The following is a 17,790-nucleotide window of genomic DNA, read 5'->3' on the forward strand; positions in this document are numbered from 1 at the left end:
ATTTGCAACAACAACAACGCCAACTTCTGAATTTGTGTCTAGGTCAGATATCAAGAGTCTAAAGGTTCAGAAAAACAGTTCACAAGTACTAGCAAGAACTACAGCAAACCCAAACTGCAACCAAATTAGTAACAACCTTAAAGTTATCAATCAGCTAAGCAGCAACCATTTGTGGTTATCTCAAGATGGGATCAACATTCAGACATCTTCACAGTCTAGTAATTTTAGATCAACAACTAAAGAAGCTGTTAAACTTAAAGAAGAAACCAAGAAAACATGACATTTAAAAAGCTGGTCACTGCACTTTGATGTTAAACATATTAGTTACCAAATAAAGTGTTAGTGTTAAAGAATAAACAAAAAGAAGTTAAGTTACAAGCGTTAGACCTACCAGACCAAAAAAAGGTACTGTTTTTAAAGGTATAACAGCTATTCTCAATGAATACATTTTATGGAAGAGTATAAAAATGATTGTAGCGTTTAAAAACACCAGTGAAAAAGTTTTGGTTTTAGGAACCACTAAGACTGGAAATTTCCAGAACAAATCAGTATGCAGAATGAGCAATCAAGTGTCTTCAAGATCTTTTTGACATCTGTAAAAAGAAAGAGAACCTCCAGCTCAGATTTATTTAGTCTAATAAAGCATAAGAACTGTATATTACTCTTTATTTAAGCTGAATACTACAAAATACTTTTTCAATATATACAGTAGCTTTCAATATTTTTAGAATTGTTATTTAAGTTTGTAATTTTATATTTATTTGTAATTTAAAGTGTTATGATGTAATAAACTGTTAAAGGCATAAAAACTACATAATAACCCCCCGACTAAAAAAATTTGAATTACATAATAACGACCATAAAATTGTTTGAAATTTTATCCATACGTATATATTGTAAATTCAATTTTTTAGTTTATGAGTGACCCTTTTCCACAAGAAATTCGAACTAATATTTTTTTTATTACTTTTGTACAAATACTCATCGGTTTATGATCCAGGAACATGGGGTCACAAAAGTCATAACCTATATATATATATATATATATATATATATATATATATATATATATATATATATATATATATATATATATATATATATATATATATATATATATATATATATATATATATATATATATAAATGCAGGCCTCAGCGGGAAGGAATCAGTGCGAGAGCAGCGAAAAGCTCTCCTAAAACAAACATGGCGAGCTATGCAAGCTGCTACTCTAAACAGCTTCTTAGGAGAGCTTTGGGTTTTTGCGAGAGCTATCTGTTTATTCATTTAAAAAAATTGCCTATTAATTACAAAATTTTGGTTTTATTTTTGTTACAAGCCCAGGACATGACAAGTTGTTTTTAATGAATGTTGATGTTCATATCTCTATTTAACGATGAACATCTAATTTTTAGAGATATATGTCATAAAAGGAAGTTTTATTTTCGAATTATTTTTATTGTAGTTATAAAGTAATTAGATGTATCAATAATGCTATAATTAATTTTATTTCTTCAAAATAATTTTTTACACATTTGCAAAGTGCGTGCAAATTAATGATAATATGCAATGACCTAACGATTGTAAATTGTTATCCATTGATACTAAATAATGAATTTTTCTCAATTTAGTTTGCTAAATTTATTTATAAATAAAAAAAAGGTACAAATTTGAAGAAATTGAAATAAAAGGAGTTAAAAAAGTTGTTCGACATTACTTTTTTTAAACTTTTAAAAATAATATCATATTAAGTATTTATTAATAAGTTAATAAAAGTATCATATTGACGCACAATAAAATAAAATAAAAAACATAAAAAAATATAATAAACATATTAATTCTATATATATTAGATTATATATATTTCAGCTAAACTTAAAAATTATTCTCAAACATTATAAAAGTGTTTATATTATGCAAATAAACATTACTTGACTTTAAGAAAATAAGAAAATTAAAAAAAAAAGCATGCTATAGAAAAAAGCAATCGTAATGTTTAAGCATGGTTTCTTTTACAGTAATTGCAAATGCATTCATTTTAAGTAAAATTTTGCATACTTTTGGTAACGCATGCAAAAAACCATGTTAAAACATAATTACTTTCTTTGATAGCGTACTTAGTTATTTTACTTAATAGTAATGCTATTGAAAGAAATAAGCATGTTTCAGGATGGTTTCTTTTTAAGTCTTTAAAATGTGTTTTAAATTTTAATAATTGACTAATTGTTTTTTTATCATAAATATGTGGTTTTTATAATAAATAAAAAACTATCAGTCGTATAATTATTTGACAAAAAAATTGCTGAAGTAATATGTGTGTTTTAAAAAATTTTAGGCAAACGCCAACGTTTGCATATGCAAAATTATAGAAACGTGACGTTCATTTTTTTGTGTTTTTTTAATAAAAGTTTGCACTTTCGTAGATTTGTTGTGTCAAGCATATGTTTGTTACATTACTATTACAAGAATATATACATAACAAGTGTCATTTATTGCAGCATGAACAAATTCTTTAAAAGAGTGTTGTTTTTACTGCTTATAAAAAAAGTTTTATATTGTCTTATTGTAATAGAATGCAGGTATTTTAAAAATTATTAAAAATAATTATTAAAATGACTGTGTTTTTTATTTTAGTTACTATGATAATTATATTTTTGAAAGAAAAAATTATACTTTTGCAAGAGCCATAAATTGCTCCCAAAAACCATTTTAGGGGAGTGTGGGGAGAGCTAAAGTTCTCGCTTCCTGCCGAGGTCTGTATATATATATATATATATATATATATATATATATATATATATATATATATATATATATATATATATATATATATTTATATATATTTATAAATATGTATATATTTATATATATATATATACATATATATATATATATATATATATATATATATATATATATATATATATATATATATATATATATATTATATATATTTATAAATATGTATATATTTATATATATATATATACATATATATATATATATATATATATATATATATATATATATATATATATATATATATATATATATATATATATATATATATATATATATATATATATATATATACAAACATACATGTATATATAGAAAATTCCCTCAATAGAAAAAAAAATTAAATTTTTTACCATAATATGTGTAAGAGTTGTGAGAAGTGCATGGAATAATTTAAACTTTCCCGCTTTATTGAAAAATTCTATGTCATCATCCATTAAATGAAAGCACAACCATTGAAAAGACTTTAACAAAACAATTAGATCAACCCTAAAAAAATGTTAAAAAGCTAAAATATAAAAAAGTTTATTCAACACGAAGATCTCTTTCTCTCTTCGCAGATCTCTAACTCTCTACAGGGTGGAATCTCCAGTTTTTTACAGGTTTCCCAGCGGACAACCAAAATATTGTATTTGTCTTGAGTTTTCTGTTATGATAATCAGTAGTCCGATATTTTTAATTTTTTTGGTATTTTTTCTCAAGTGAAGATTTTTCTCAAGTGAAGATTTTTTCTCAAGTGAAGATTTCTCAATTGAAGAAAAAAAATAATATGACTCAATACTATAACATGACTATTAGTATAATAACTGTTTAATTAGAAATAAATTATCAATAAAAAAAAAGTTAAATTGAGGTTGGGAAATAGTGTGAAGCAAAAAAGCTAAAAGCCTCAAATGAATAGAAACTTTCTATAAAAAGAATTTTTTTTTTTCTTTTAATAAAACTTTTTTTAAAACTTTTTATAAAAAGAAAGAATTTTATAAAAAGAATAATTTGTAAAAAGTATAATTCTCTAAAAATAATTATTCTCTCTTAACCTTCAATCAAATTTAAATTAAGTTTTTAATGTAATTTATTTATTTTATTATTAAGACTTCTTTTGAAAGAAAAATTCCATGTGCATCATTAATAATATTAATTAATGATGCACATGGATAATAACAACATTATTTTGTTAATTTTGTTCGACAAAGTTTAAACAAAAATTTGTTTTACTAATGAAAAATAAATGGTTCAACGTTATTAATCCTTCATGTCCCTATACAGGTGATTTAAAATGCAACTAATACATCTAAAAAAAATGATATGTTATCATTTTAAATTATGATAAAATGTAATTTAAAAATTCATATTGAATTGAGAAAAAATGGTGATTCAAAATGTAACTGTAAAGTTTACATTTTTTTAAAATAGATTTGCATTATGAATTAAAAAGAGAATGCTTCAAAATGCATTCTAAAAATTTTAAAACATTTTAAACATTTTAAACATCTTAAACATTTTAAAGTCACCCTTTAAAACATTTTAAATAACATGCATGTCTAAATTAATTCAAGTTGACTTTTTTTAACTATGTTTAAAAAAATTATATAATGCACCGCAGTGCATTTCTTTTTAAGAGTAGTGTATAATTTACATACATATCTAAATTCTGTAAAGCTCTAAATTATTTAAAGGTTTGTTTTAAATAATTGCAAAGGATAACATCTTCATATTTTAAAATTTGAAAATTAATAAATACTCTTTTATAAGTTAAAAGTCATAAATTGGGTAGTATTGCGCTTGACTTGTTTCTTCGCGCAGCAGCCTTGTTTGTCAAGGTTAATGTTTGGGAGTTATAGAGTTGAAAGAGGATTGAAACCACAATTAAAGTAGCCTCTTTAACTGTAGTGGCCTTCCTGGCCTTGAGGTGGTGAACTAAAACTACAAAAAAAAAAAAAAAACTGCCAGGTTGTCCTGTCAAAAATTTAAGTTGCCCTTTGAGAAAACAAGTTTTTCCACACAAGGCAACCATGAGGTTCCACCCTTGATATATATATATATATATATATATATATATATATATATATATATATATATATATATATATATATATATATATATATATGTACAACTATAAATGCATGTTTAGAAAAGCCTGGTGACATCGTAAAGAAATAGCCTGCTGCCCGGGGGTTCAGTACATACATCAACAATGTTATAGCCTGCTGCTGCAAAGGAGTGCCGCTACATTGAATGAGGGTTTGGCATAAAGCAGCAATTTTTCTTTTATAATTGGTTTTTTCTCTTCTTTTTATGAAAAAGCTGTATGCTGTATGAGCAAAACTAGTAAGCAAATGCTGAATTTTATACTCTATTGTGTATATACATATATATATATATATATATATATATATATATATATATATATATATATATATATATATATATATATATATATATATATATATATATATATATATAATTTTTGGCCACGCCTGTATATGTATATACAGGCGTGGCCAAAAATTAAAGACCACTCAAAATTTATTTTTAACCGTAGTATAATTTTATTTTGGAAAAAGGTATCAAAAAAAGAAAAACATGTTTAGAAAGAATTATTATTGTATTTTATATTTATTATAAAAGAGTTTATAATTTTTTAACAAAATAATGTTAAAAAATTAAAAAACTGACTAGTAAAAAATATAAATGGGAAAAAAAATTGGACAAAATTTTAAGACCACTTTCAAAACTATTTCAAAAAGCAATAAAAAAATAATTTAGAAACGTGTTGTTCCTCCATTTATTTTCAAGCACTCTTGAACTCGTTCTGGCATTGAATTCATTAAAGTTTTGATTACTTCATCAGGCACATTTTTCAAATGATGAGAGATAGAAGATTTCAAATCTTCCGAATTGTAAAGTTGTTCTTTACCAAGCTTGTGATCAAGCCACGACTATAAATTCTCTATTGGATTCAAGTCTGGACTATTGGCAGGCCATGGAAGTACTTGAATTTTATTAGAATTGAACGCTATCAACATGCGCTTTATGACACGGCGCATTATCTTGCTGGAAAATAAATCCATCTTGCAACTGCCATAAATCAATGCTAGGAATAAGCGAGTTTTCCAAAATTTCGATGTACCTTTCTTTGTTGAGTCTACCATCGAATAAATGAAAAACGCCAACTCCACAGGCACTCATACAGGCCCAAATGCCTATTGAACCACTGCCTTGTTTTGTTCGTTTCAAAATGCATGATTCATCGAAGCGTTCGCTTGGAAGTCTATGCAACATTACACAACCTTTTTTGTTGTCTACCTCAACGTTCATTTCATCACTAAAGACCACATGGCTCCACTGATGTGTTGACCAATTTTTATGAAGTTTGCACCACTCTTTCCTGGCAAATTTTTGTTTTTTATTTAAGCTTGTTTTTTTTGCAGCAGCATACCATAAATAATTTAAATTGTGGAGGACCCTTCGCACAGTTCTAGGGCTTGCTTTCAGACCATTTGACAGTGTCCATTTCGTAGGCAAGTTTCTAGATGATGCTTGTCTGTTTTCTTTTATTAATCTCACTAACGAGCGAACATCAGGATCATTTGAAATTTTATTGCGTCCAGTCCTATGACGATCATTAATTGACCGGGTCTCTTTGTGTCGTTGAATTATGTTAATAATGCAAGAGTGAGACCTCCCGAGCTTTTCTGCTATTTGTCTGATGCTATAACCTTCTTCTTTTAATACAAGAGCTGCGTATCTGTCTTTTTCTTCGATCTTTGCACGCATTTTTGCAATATTTTTATATCCTTATTGCAATTCAAAAAATAAATGTTTATTTGATATCGAGACTCAGGTTTCGACATTTGATTTTATAGCCAACGTAATAAGCAATTAAGACAGTTAAAAAAAATAATGGATTATTATTTTTAATAAGTGCAAATTAAAGATTCGAAAGTGGTCGTTAAATTTTGTCCAATTTATTTAAAGAAGATTTATAAGTACTCATCAGTTTTTTAATAAGTTAAACGCTATATAATTAGAATTAGATTAAAAAAATGGTACCACTTTAATCCCTATGTTTTAATTAACAAGATATTAAAAAAAAATTTAATATGTCAATTATAATCTTCTTAATTTTAATTTAAAGATTAAGAAACCAACTAAAAAATGAGTGGTCTTTAATTTTTGGCCACCGCTGTATATACAGGCTTAGACAGGAATGGTGTGCGATCGCACGCTGTAACTGACCACGCTTATAATTTTTTTCTTTATAATTTGACCACGGTGGTTTTGATGTTTTAACAATTTAAATGTCATAAAAAATTTTTTACGTTATGAACAACTTTTAATTGTTGATCTTTTCTAAAGCTTTTATTTTACGCAAAGGCTTTAAATAAAATAGAAAATTATTATAGCTAATGTTTAAAATAAACGCATTTTGTGTAAATTAACAACTAATGTGATATTTTATTTCTTTTTATGTAGGCATGTATTTTTTATTAAATTAAACGTTTGAAACTATTTTTGCATGTCTATTTTTGAAACTATTTTTGCATGTCACACTCAAAACACTTAAACTAGGAAGAATATTGAAAAAAGAAAAATAATTCCTTAAGAAAAAGAAAATATATAAGCACTAAAATAAAACTCAAACTCAAACCAAAAATTACTTTTTGTTACGTTTTTAATTGCGCTTAAAATAAATCATTTTAAAACGTATCTTCTAAAACGTTTTATTAAAGTTACGCAAAATGCTTTTACAAAATACTTTTGATGAATTTTTCAAAAAAAAAGACATGATTGATTATGCTTGGGTTGATGTTAGAGTTTGATGTTAGAGTTTTGAACAGAGGTTATTATATCTTTATGGTGTACTTGAAATTCATAAAACTCACTCATTGTATTTGTTATACAAATATTTGAAAAATATTTGTATAACAAATACAATGAGCGAGTTTTTTATCAATGAGTGAGATAAAAAAAAAAAGTTGTTTTTGTTTTCAAGTTCAACAGTATATTTTATGGAGGGAATTTGCTCATTTAAAGTTATGATATGTGGATAATGTCACTGCTCACTTTGATTAAAAAGAAAAACAAGAAACATTTTTTGTCTTTCTTTCAAATCAAAGTGAGTCTTAAATTCTTTTGTAAATTTTTGGTTCAAATGAGTTATTGTAGGCTATATTAAGGGTTAGCAGAATAATTCTGTTGACTAGCCTTGAACCCCTTCTTCATCTATTAGCTATCTACTTGCTTTTTCTTTGTGAGACTAATTTGAATTTGACTGTTCCAACTTCAGATCTTAGTGTTAATGGGTACTACCTTTTGATTCATAAAGACTCCAATAGTCAAATGCTTGGCTTGGGGGAATACTTACACATCAACTCACCTACTTCAAACTCACCCTATCATCGCGCTACTTACTACTACCTTAAAGCTGACTGGGATTCTTTCTGTGATTTTCTTTGTCCTTGGGTTGATATCTTTTTTCTCTCCACTGATAAGTGTGCCTCCAACGTAAACTCTTGAATCCAGGCAGGAATGGCAGCTTTTATTCCTTCTCGTCTGTTTCAAGTCAAGCCACATTTTACTTTATGGTTTTCACCTTCATCTCCTGCTGTTATATCTAATCATAATCATTTTTTTCATCTTTTTCAAAAAAACAACTCTTTTGATAAGAAAAGCCTTTTATTATTGTAAAAAACCAATGTAAAAAGATGCTAAAGACTAAATCTTGCATCTTTTTTTAGAAGTTAGGCTCTAGAGACTTTTGGAAAATCTTCAACTGCGCTATTAACATATGTAGGTCTAACATCCAATCTCTCATTCATGGGAATCATCTTATCAACTTTACCAAAAATAAGAACTATTAGAACTTTTCTTCTAATTCAACTCTTGAATCTTATGACTATTCTTTTCCTTCCATTCTAATTAAACAAGTTAAGACTCAAAGCCCTTGTAAGGTCTTTGAGTTTTTTAATTAACTAATAATTACTTATTATTGATTTAAAAAATTTGTCACTTTAATCACGATATTAACTAAACTATGCAAGTAAATAAAAAGATAAAAAAGGCAATATTATTTTTAATAGAAAAAAAAACTGTTTAACACTCCCGAAGTCCAAAATTTATTATAAAACGCAAACTTTATAAAATACTGTCAAACCGTTAATGAAAAACTATTGAACAGCAGCATATCGTGTGAAGAAATATATTTCTCCAAGTCGCTTATTTTATGCATAAATATTATTGTTTGTACTTAGATTATATACTTCAAGGTTATTTATTTATAAATTATAAATCATTTTTTTCAGCAATACACAGTTTATCTTGGTAATAATTTATTTTATTACTATGCTATATGTTATTACTTTTGTTTTAGTGCTATGAAATAAAATTTATATTATATGCTTTAAATAAATCATAGGCATTGTTTTTAAAGAAACAAATGTAAAGCATTGGAAAACTGTAACACTTAACAATTGTTTCTTTTAAAGTTCATATGATTATAAGTTCATAATCATATGTACTTTTATTTTGCATTTTTGAATTGATTTTTTTATTATTATTATGCGTTGTTATTTTTTTTTATATCATAAAAAAAAAACAATGAAAGAAGGTTTGCAAAAATTTATAATTATCTTTTGTTAGTTTTTCATAATATAATTATTGGTATGAAAAAGTTGACAAGTGACATCACTAAGAGAAGAGTGAAAAATGGAAAGTGGTGCCACTAAGAAAAGAGAAAAAGCGGCAGTCAGGAAGGAAATCACAAATTACCTTAAAACTAATACATTTTTTGAAACCAGCAGTTCAACCTATAAGTGTTTCGATACCAACAAAAACTACAAATAATTCTGATTGCCATTATTTGAATACTAGAGTAGAGTCAGATAGGTTGATATGTGAGCCTACATCAAATGGCAAAACAATTCCACCTATTTTTATCAGTGATAATCCTTCTGATTGGCCTGATAATATTTCTGACGCACAGAGGTGTGAAATTGTTAAACGTGGTTTCAAAAAGATTGAAATTGATTTTGAATACAATTAGATAGAAAATTTAAAATACGATTTAGAAAGAAGACGATTTTCACTGAATTATTATAACTGCAAGAAATGAACACTTGGGAAGACTTATCAAAAAAACTTAAAGAACATGAAACATGCAGTGCACATTTCAAGTGCTTTGAACACTAGATGACATTACGAAAAGGTTAACTTTTTTTTTTTAATTTATGGTTTTCTCCTCTTAATTTTGATAATGCAGACTTAGCAAATCAAGTTACCATAGATGAGCAACAACAAAAGTTGCTTCATAAAGAGCGGATATTTTGGAGGGATGTGTTAGAAAGGATGCTGGACATTACCTTATTTCTTTCTGCAAGAAATCTTGCATTCCGTGGTTCAGACACAGCCATTAGTTCAAAGAGCAATGGAAACTTTCTTAGGGTGTTTGAATTACTGGCTAAGTATGATACCATTCTCAATGAGCTTATAGAGAGAATTCAGGACAAAGAAACCAAGGAGCACTATTTGAGCAATGATACACAGAATTAGTTGACTTTTAGCCAAGGAGATTGAACCCAAGAACCTTTCTAGGGTAAAAAAGACAAAATACTATTCTATTATTTAGATTGTAGGCCACACATTTTGCACAAAGAACAAATGAGCATTATTCTGTGATCAGTAACATGTACTCCTGACATTTCCAAAAATTTCTTTGCATATCTCACAGTAAATAATATCACTGGAAAGGGTTTTTTGGTGCATTTTTAAATCAGGCAAAAAATTGGGATCTAAATATTTTAGAATGTCGATGTCAATCTTATGATAATGGTGCTAATCAATCTTATCATAATGATCAATCTTATGATAATGGATAATGCATTGTTGATGCAATTTTAAATCAGTCAAAAAATTGGGATCTAAATATTTTAGACTGTCGAGATCAATCTTATGATAATTTTATTATAATGGTGCTAATATGAAAGTAAAAGTAAAAGGTGTTCAAGCTAGGTTTCCGGAAATGAATCCTAAGGCCTTATATGTTCATTGTGCAAGCCATTCACTCAATCTTATTATTGTTGATGATGCACTGTCATCCATCAGTGCAATTTCTTTTTTTGGTGTTCTTTCATGATTATATACAATCTTTCCATCACCTCCTCTTCGATTGGAAATTTTAAAATCACGCGTGGCAATTTCTGTCCAACCACAATCAGATACCAGATGGGAAAGTAGAATAAACTGTGTTAAACCACTTCGCTATTATTTAAAAGAAATTTTAGAAGCACTCGAAAGACTGGGAGAATTTGCCTTAGAAAAGAGAGATGGGGCAACAGTCACAGAAGTATGATCGCCGATGGAATATATTAGAACATGGCCTTTCTTATTATCAATCATTATTTGGTATGATGTTTTATTTCAAATCAACAAATCAAGTAAGCTTCTTCAGTCTTATGCAAGCTCTCTCGACATATTAGCTAGTGAAATAAAGGCAACAAATGTATTTCTTTATGAGTATCGTAAAAATGGATTTTCCGACGCAAGTATAAAAGCTTCAGAAATCGCAGAGGTATTGGGCATTGAAAGGTTTTTCTGATAGTGCATTCACAAAAAAAAAATCGATTTATTCATACGGGTGTGTTGATCACACTCGGCAACTTGAAAATCAGTATGAAGCAGTTTTTTTTGCCACTAATTGATATGTCAATTGCATCAGTAAAAGAGCATTTTGAACACATCAACATTGTCACAAAGCTTAATGACTTTCTTTACCGATCTGAGAGTCTTATCAAAGCCTGTAATGAAAATTGTCTGTATATTGCTAAAGTTTGCAAATGAAACTTGGTGTATAGATTCAGAGGATTTGGAAGAGGAGTTAAATTGATTTGTCAAAGGAGGAAAAAAATACTCTCCTAAAATCTGCACATGAAACTGCAAAAAACTTATCCCAACCTAGTTATTGCGTTACGAATCATTCTTACTTTACCAGTAATTGTTGCAAGTGTAGAACGTAGCTTCAGCAAGTTAAAATTAATTAAAACTTTAAATAGTTCAACATAAATAATTTTGCTTCATTATACTTAATAACATGTATATTTCTTTGTATCTTTAAATAGGTCAACAATGGTCAATGAACGTTTGTCTTCCTTAGCAATGCTGTCGATTGAAAACGAGATTGCAAGGAAATAAAGTTATGAAGGCATAATAAATGAGTTTGCAAGCATGAAAACACATCACAAACCCATTTTTTGATGGTTTGCAACATATTTGTATTATCTGCGTAATACATTTACAGTAGTTAAAGAAACTCTTGACTAGTAAACTCTATATTAATTTAACAATTAAAATATATTTAATGAAATTCAAGTGTTAACTTGATTGTTTTTAGCCTTATGAAGGGCGACATAAAAATATGTCAGGTACCCACCTATTTGGGGTTAATCTGTAAACTTTTTCCACCTTTTCAAAAAAAGAAAAAAAATTTGGGGCTATAATGGCAAGTTGTTGTTTTTTTTGAGGAAGAGGGGGAGGGAGGGGGGCCAAAACCACTTGCCATGTCACTGATCTCAATTAAACTCTTATACGGTTTGTGGTCCAGACAACATTATCATCATAGTCTCACAAAAGCGTTATCCAGAACTCTCTTTAATTCTCTAAACTATTTAATAAGTGCTTGACTGAATCTTGCTTTGCTTTGTGTTGGAAAATAGCGTCTGTGATTCCAATTTTTAATAATTCTGGAGTACATTCTGACCCCTTCAATTATCATCTAATCAGTCTTCTCTCTATTATTAGCAAGATCTTTGAGCCTTTGATCAACAAGTTTCTAACATCCCATTTTGAGTCAAATAACCTAATGCCAGACAATCAACACCGCTTTCGAACCTCTGGCTCTATGGCTGACATGCTAACTGCAGTGACTGAAAGAATTATGATATAATAGTGCATTAGATGGAGTAAGACTAGGGCTATTGCTCTTGACATATCTAAAGCTTTCGACAAAGTTTAACATACTAATCTCCATAAGATTGCTTCTTATGGTGTATCTGGGAGATTATCAAACTATCTCTTTCTAATCACAGTATAAAAGTCATCCTCATAGGCTAACACTTTTCTTCATTTCTAGTATCTTCTGGGGTACCTCAGGGTTCTATCCTTGGCCCTGTTTTGTTTCCTATCTACATCAATGATCTTCCTGAAAACCTTACATCTTAAGTGACTTTTTGCTGATGACTCAAATTTATATTCTTGTCTTGACCAATAGTCTTCTTTTTGTGATTGCTTGGAACAAGCAGCAGATCTTGAATCTGATCTCACTTCTGTAACAAATTGGGGCTTGCAGTGACTTGTGAACTTTAAGTCCAATATAACTCAGTTATTTACTGCCAACAACTATTGCAATACTGTCCACATTCCTATATTGATGAATGGCAATCTTTACACTGAGTTCTTTTTTTTACGCCTTCTTTACGATTATTGTTCACTACTGACCTCTCATGGAAACCATATATACAATTAATTGCTAAATTAGCATCTGATAAAGATGCTTTACTTTATCAAGCTCATTTTTTTACTCCTGATTCCATTCTCTACCATACCTCTACAAATCTCCTACTTGCCCCATATGGAACACAAGGTGGTTCTTAGTTTTGTGACATGGTTAATAGCCGTGTATAAAGCATCTGGTAAATCATTGAATCAAATTACTGCAAAAATTTTTATCCCTTAGTGCTTTTTTTTAATTTGCTTGACTGTTTTACTTCCACTAGCTTTTATTTTGAAAAAAATCCAAAATTTAAAAATTTTTTTCTTTACTTGTTGATATGATACTAAAGTTTTTATTTTGTCTGACTTATGCATTACCCATTATAACATTTTTCTTAATTTCCATGTAACTTCTGGATACTGTAAAGCTCCATCCTTGGTACTGTGTTGTTACTCATCTATTTTCATTAGTGTCCTAATAATCATATCTCTAAAATGGCTCTATATGCTGATGACACAAATCTTTTCTTAAGGTTCATTTTCTTAAGGTTTCATCTAATTCTCCTTTCTACAAACCATGGTCACTGTTTCTGCAAACTCAATCTGACATGACTCATTCAGCAACTTTGCATCCTTTTACTGTAACTGTTCCTTTATGTCAAAAAAAAATAGTTATTTAGTTTTTTTCCTCAAACATCATTTGAAACATCCTTTGGAATTCTCTTTTATGTTTTTCTAACAATTTACAGTTTTATAAGTCTTTTGTCAGCTACTTTCATAGTTTTAAACTTTTTTCTTTGTTTTCTGTTAATTCCAAACATAAATAGTGGTCACTTGCAGCCATTTTGAGAGTAATTAAGCTACTGGAATAAGATCTAGAAATCTAGATTTCTATATATAATGCTCTTCAAACAGTGAAACCAATGTCACCAGAGAGCTAAAAATTATTTTCAAAATCAAAAACAGTGGTGTCAAAATTAAAAACAAGAATAAAAAATGAGTATATAAATTTATTTTTAAAGGTTTCGGTCTCATACAAATGATTATAATAAATCTTATATTTTAAATTTCATGTGTTTAGCGCATTACTGAATTATTCAATTAATTCAAATATTCTAAAACAAACATTTTTTAAGAGTTCATTGAGTAACATTAGTAACATTGTTACTAATGTAACAATGTTACATTAGAAACAAATTACTAAATGTAGAAATGCAGAAGTGAGCAAATTTGTAGAATAAAAGAGGAAATTTTAGTTTGTTCGAGAATGAAGAAGACAGTTGTGGGAGAAGCCTAATTACAAAAATACTTACTAATAAATTAAAAAAGGTAAAAATAGGGCGGATATAGAAAAAATGCTATATGATGAGTTTAAATGGAATAAAGAAAGTTAAGCTATAGTGAATAAGTTTTGAAAAAACAAACAACCAAACTAAATAATAAAAGACCATATATATATATATATATATATATATATATATATATATATATAGATCTATAGTTTGTTGGCTTTGGGAAGAGCGGAAGGAAAAAAGTGATTCTTACGCCAACATATACGTCACTTTTAATTACTTTTAACTTTCGTCCAACATTTCCGTGTTGGACGAAAGTAAAAACCATTAATTTAATTACAAATTAATCGTTTTTTAAAAAAACCACAAAAACGCAAATTTAATTGACCAGAATGTTTTAAAAACATTGTGAATGTTTTTAACAATATAAACAATGTTTTTTTTTTATTTTTTTTAATAAAATGTTTTTATTTTTATTTTTTTTAATAAAATGTTTTTATTTTTATTTTTTTTACTGTAAATCATGCGCGGAGTGTTGCTACATCGACTATCTTATAGCCTGACTCGCAAGGGAGTGCTGCTACATCGACTGACAAATAGCCTGACCCGCAAGGGAGTGCTGCTACATCGACTAAGGGTTTGGTTGGGGCAGGCAGTCTATCATTATTAAAAAAAAAAAAATTCCGGTCTTGCATTTTAATTTTTACTTTTTGTCAACAAAATATCGAAAAAACTTTCGGACAACATCTAAGGGTTGTATATATATATATATATATATATATATATATATATATATATATATAATAATAAATAAAAAAATGTAAAAATAGGGAGGATATAGAAAAAATGCTATATGATGAGTTTAAATGGAATAAAGAAAGTTAAGCTATAGCGAATAAGTTTTGAAAACAAAAACAACTAAACTAAATAATAAAAGACCATATATATATATATATATACATATATAGTAGAAAATCACTTAACAAAAATTTTTTTTCATTTAACACTTTTTTTCATCAATAAAGACTCATCAGAAATGAATGATCAAATTAATAAAACTTCAATCTATACCAAAAAATAAGTTACAGGAAGTCGCAAATGTTTTAACTACCTTAAATTTTCACACATTTGTGGAATTTGCTGACTATTATAAAAAGAATTCTTTGGAAATGATTACTTGTGCTTTTTTAGAAAAACGTTTTTTTAAAAGGGGGACTTAATGTAACTATTATTAGGGCTCATTTATTTTTACATTTTTTTAGGAGAAACTTATTTTCTTGCCTGCATTTAGAAATAAATTCCGATTTTTTGTTTAATAAACATTCTTGGTTTACACGTGTAATAATTTCAAATTTTTTTTGTAGGCAAAATATACACTTTTTTGAAATATTGTTATATGCAGGCGCTGTTTTAAGGATGGAACAATTCAGTATAAAATCATCAATATTTTTATCTTTTAATTCCCATATATACTTTGACAGCATGGTATCTTTTGAATACTTTTTGTTTTTAAAAGATTGCTTACGATTGGCAAAACTTTTTTTCCATTCACTCTCGGTTATGCTAATATATCGTTTATCAGGTACATTATTAGAGGAAACAACACATTTATATACCACATTTTTTGATAAACAACTTCCACTCATTGGACGATTGTTTTTTTGTTTACAATTATAATTTTCTGTAGTTTTTTCATTTAGGATTTCTTTTTTGTTTAACAAAGCATTATTGTGACCTTTTATAATTCTTTCCATATTTTTTGTGCAACTGTAGCTAACTTTAATTGTACTTCGATTAAAAACTTTATGTAATTTATTAGAGGGCGAGAAATGCTTATCGACTAATTTTAAGAACACTTTTCCTATGTTAGTGGAAACATTTTTGCTATATGGGGGATGAACCAAATTAAATTTCTAGTTCTATTTCGCTTTTTGTATTCTTTTTTTAAGGTCAAATTTTAGTTCAAAATTTTCAAAACGACTCTTTTTAAGGGCATCTTCAAATATTTGTTTAGAGGAATTGAATACATTTTCATTAGAGGAGTTTTGGTTTAGCCTGTTATTAATTGAAATCAGGATTTGTTTTAGAATTTAGGGTGGATGATTTGAGTTAATATTAATATACAATAATTCATCGTTTGGTTTTTTGAAAGATTCATATGAATTTCAGAGAGGTTAAATGTGACATCAAGAAAGTTCACTATTTTTAAAATTATGTTTACTTCGATTTGAAAGCCAATATTTTAAAAAACTTTTATAATATCATTTCTAATTTTATCGAGCTGTGGACCAGATATTTTATGCATTACTATTAAACCATTGTTGCGATAAAGGCCTAAATCATTTATATTGATTATTTTACTTAATAAATCTAAAATTTATAGTCCAGCAAATTCACAAATCTCTGCTCCGTCATAACTGCCCATTGTTACATCAAAGCAGTCATGTATATATTTCTTTTTCCAAGTTTCTTTATTAAAATAAAATAAGATTTTTCTACAATGTTTTATTATACGCATTGTTTCTTCAGGAATAACTGTGTGACTTTTTGGAAATTCAATTGTTTTATCTAAAATATCTGCAGTTATTGAAGGGTAAAAATCATTAATATCAAAATGAATAAATGTACAGTTATTTCTATTTTCGATTATGGAGAACCAATTTATAACATCAGTGGTATTTTTCCATTGTTGCAAATTCAATTTATTTCTTAGAATATTATTAACTTTGTCCAGTTTAATTTTGCTTACATATCCAATCTCACTTTTTGAGGGAACCAATAACCTACAAGGAAGTTTGTTTTGAAAAGTTGGTTTATGGTCTTTTGGTGTTACGAAGGCTTGGGCAGGGACAGTTGATTCGATTCTGTTATCAAGGTTTATTTTTTTAGCAATACTTTGCGCTTCTAAATTCAAAACTAATTTAATTAAAATATATAGTTTTATTCTGATAAAAAAATATATAATTTAATTTAGATTTTAAAAATATATAATTTAATTTTGATTTAAAAAATATATTTAAGATTATTAATATTAAAGTTAATGCTTGGGTTTAACTTAACTGTCAAATTTATTTAAAAATATTACAAAGTAATATTCAATATTAAAATTTGTTCATAAAAAAAATTAGCTCAAATTTATCGCAATTTTTTTTTCGGTTTACCTTCCTAAACATCCTTTTTTTTTACACAAAATTAAATTATAAATAAACGACT

General features: G+C 27.5%; 1 protein-coding gene across 2 annotated transcripts in view; it reads right to left on the reverse strand.

Moving 5' to 3' along the window:
• LOC136078090 (uncharacterized protein KIAA0825 homolog) overlaps positions 1-17,790 on the reverse strand; it is a 114,251-nt gene that overhangs the window by 83,611 nt on the left and 12,850 nt on the right. For both annotated transcript variants that reach the window (XM_065792927.1, XM_065792928.1), the window contains exon 8: positions 3,154-3,289. In XM_065792927.1, the coding sequence (XP_065648999.1) occupies positions 3,154-3,289 (136 nt within the window). The remainder of the gene's footprint in view (positions 1-3,153; positions 3,290-17,790) is intronic.

Source organism: Hydra vulgaris, chromosome 03, assembly GCF_038396675.1.
Source record: "Hydra vulgaris chromosome 03, alternate assembly HydraT2T_AEP".
NCBI classification, from domain to species: domain Eukaryota; kingdom Metazoa; phylum Cnidaria; class Hydrozoa; order Anthoathecata; family Hydridae; genus Hydra; species Hydra vulgaris.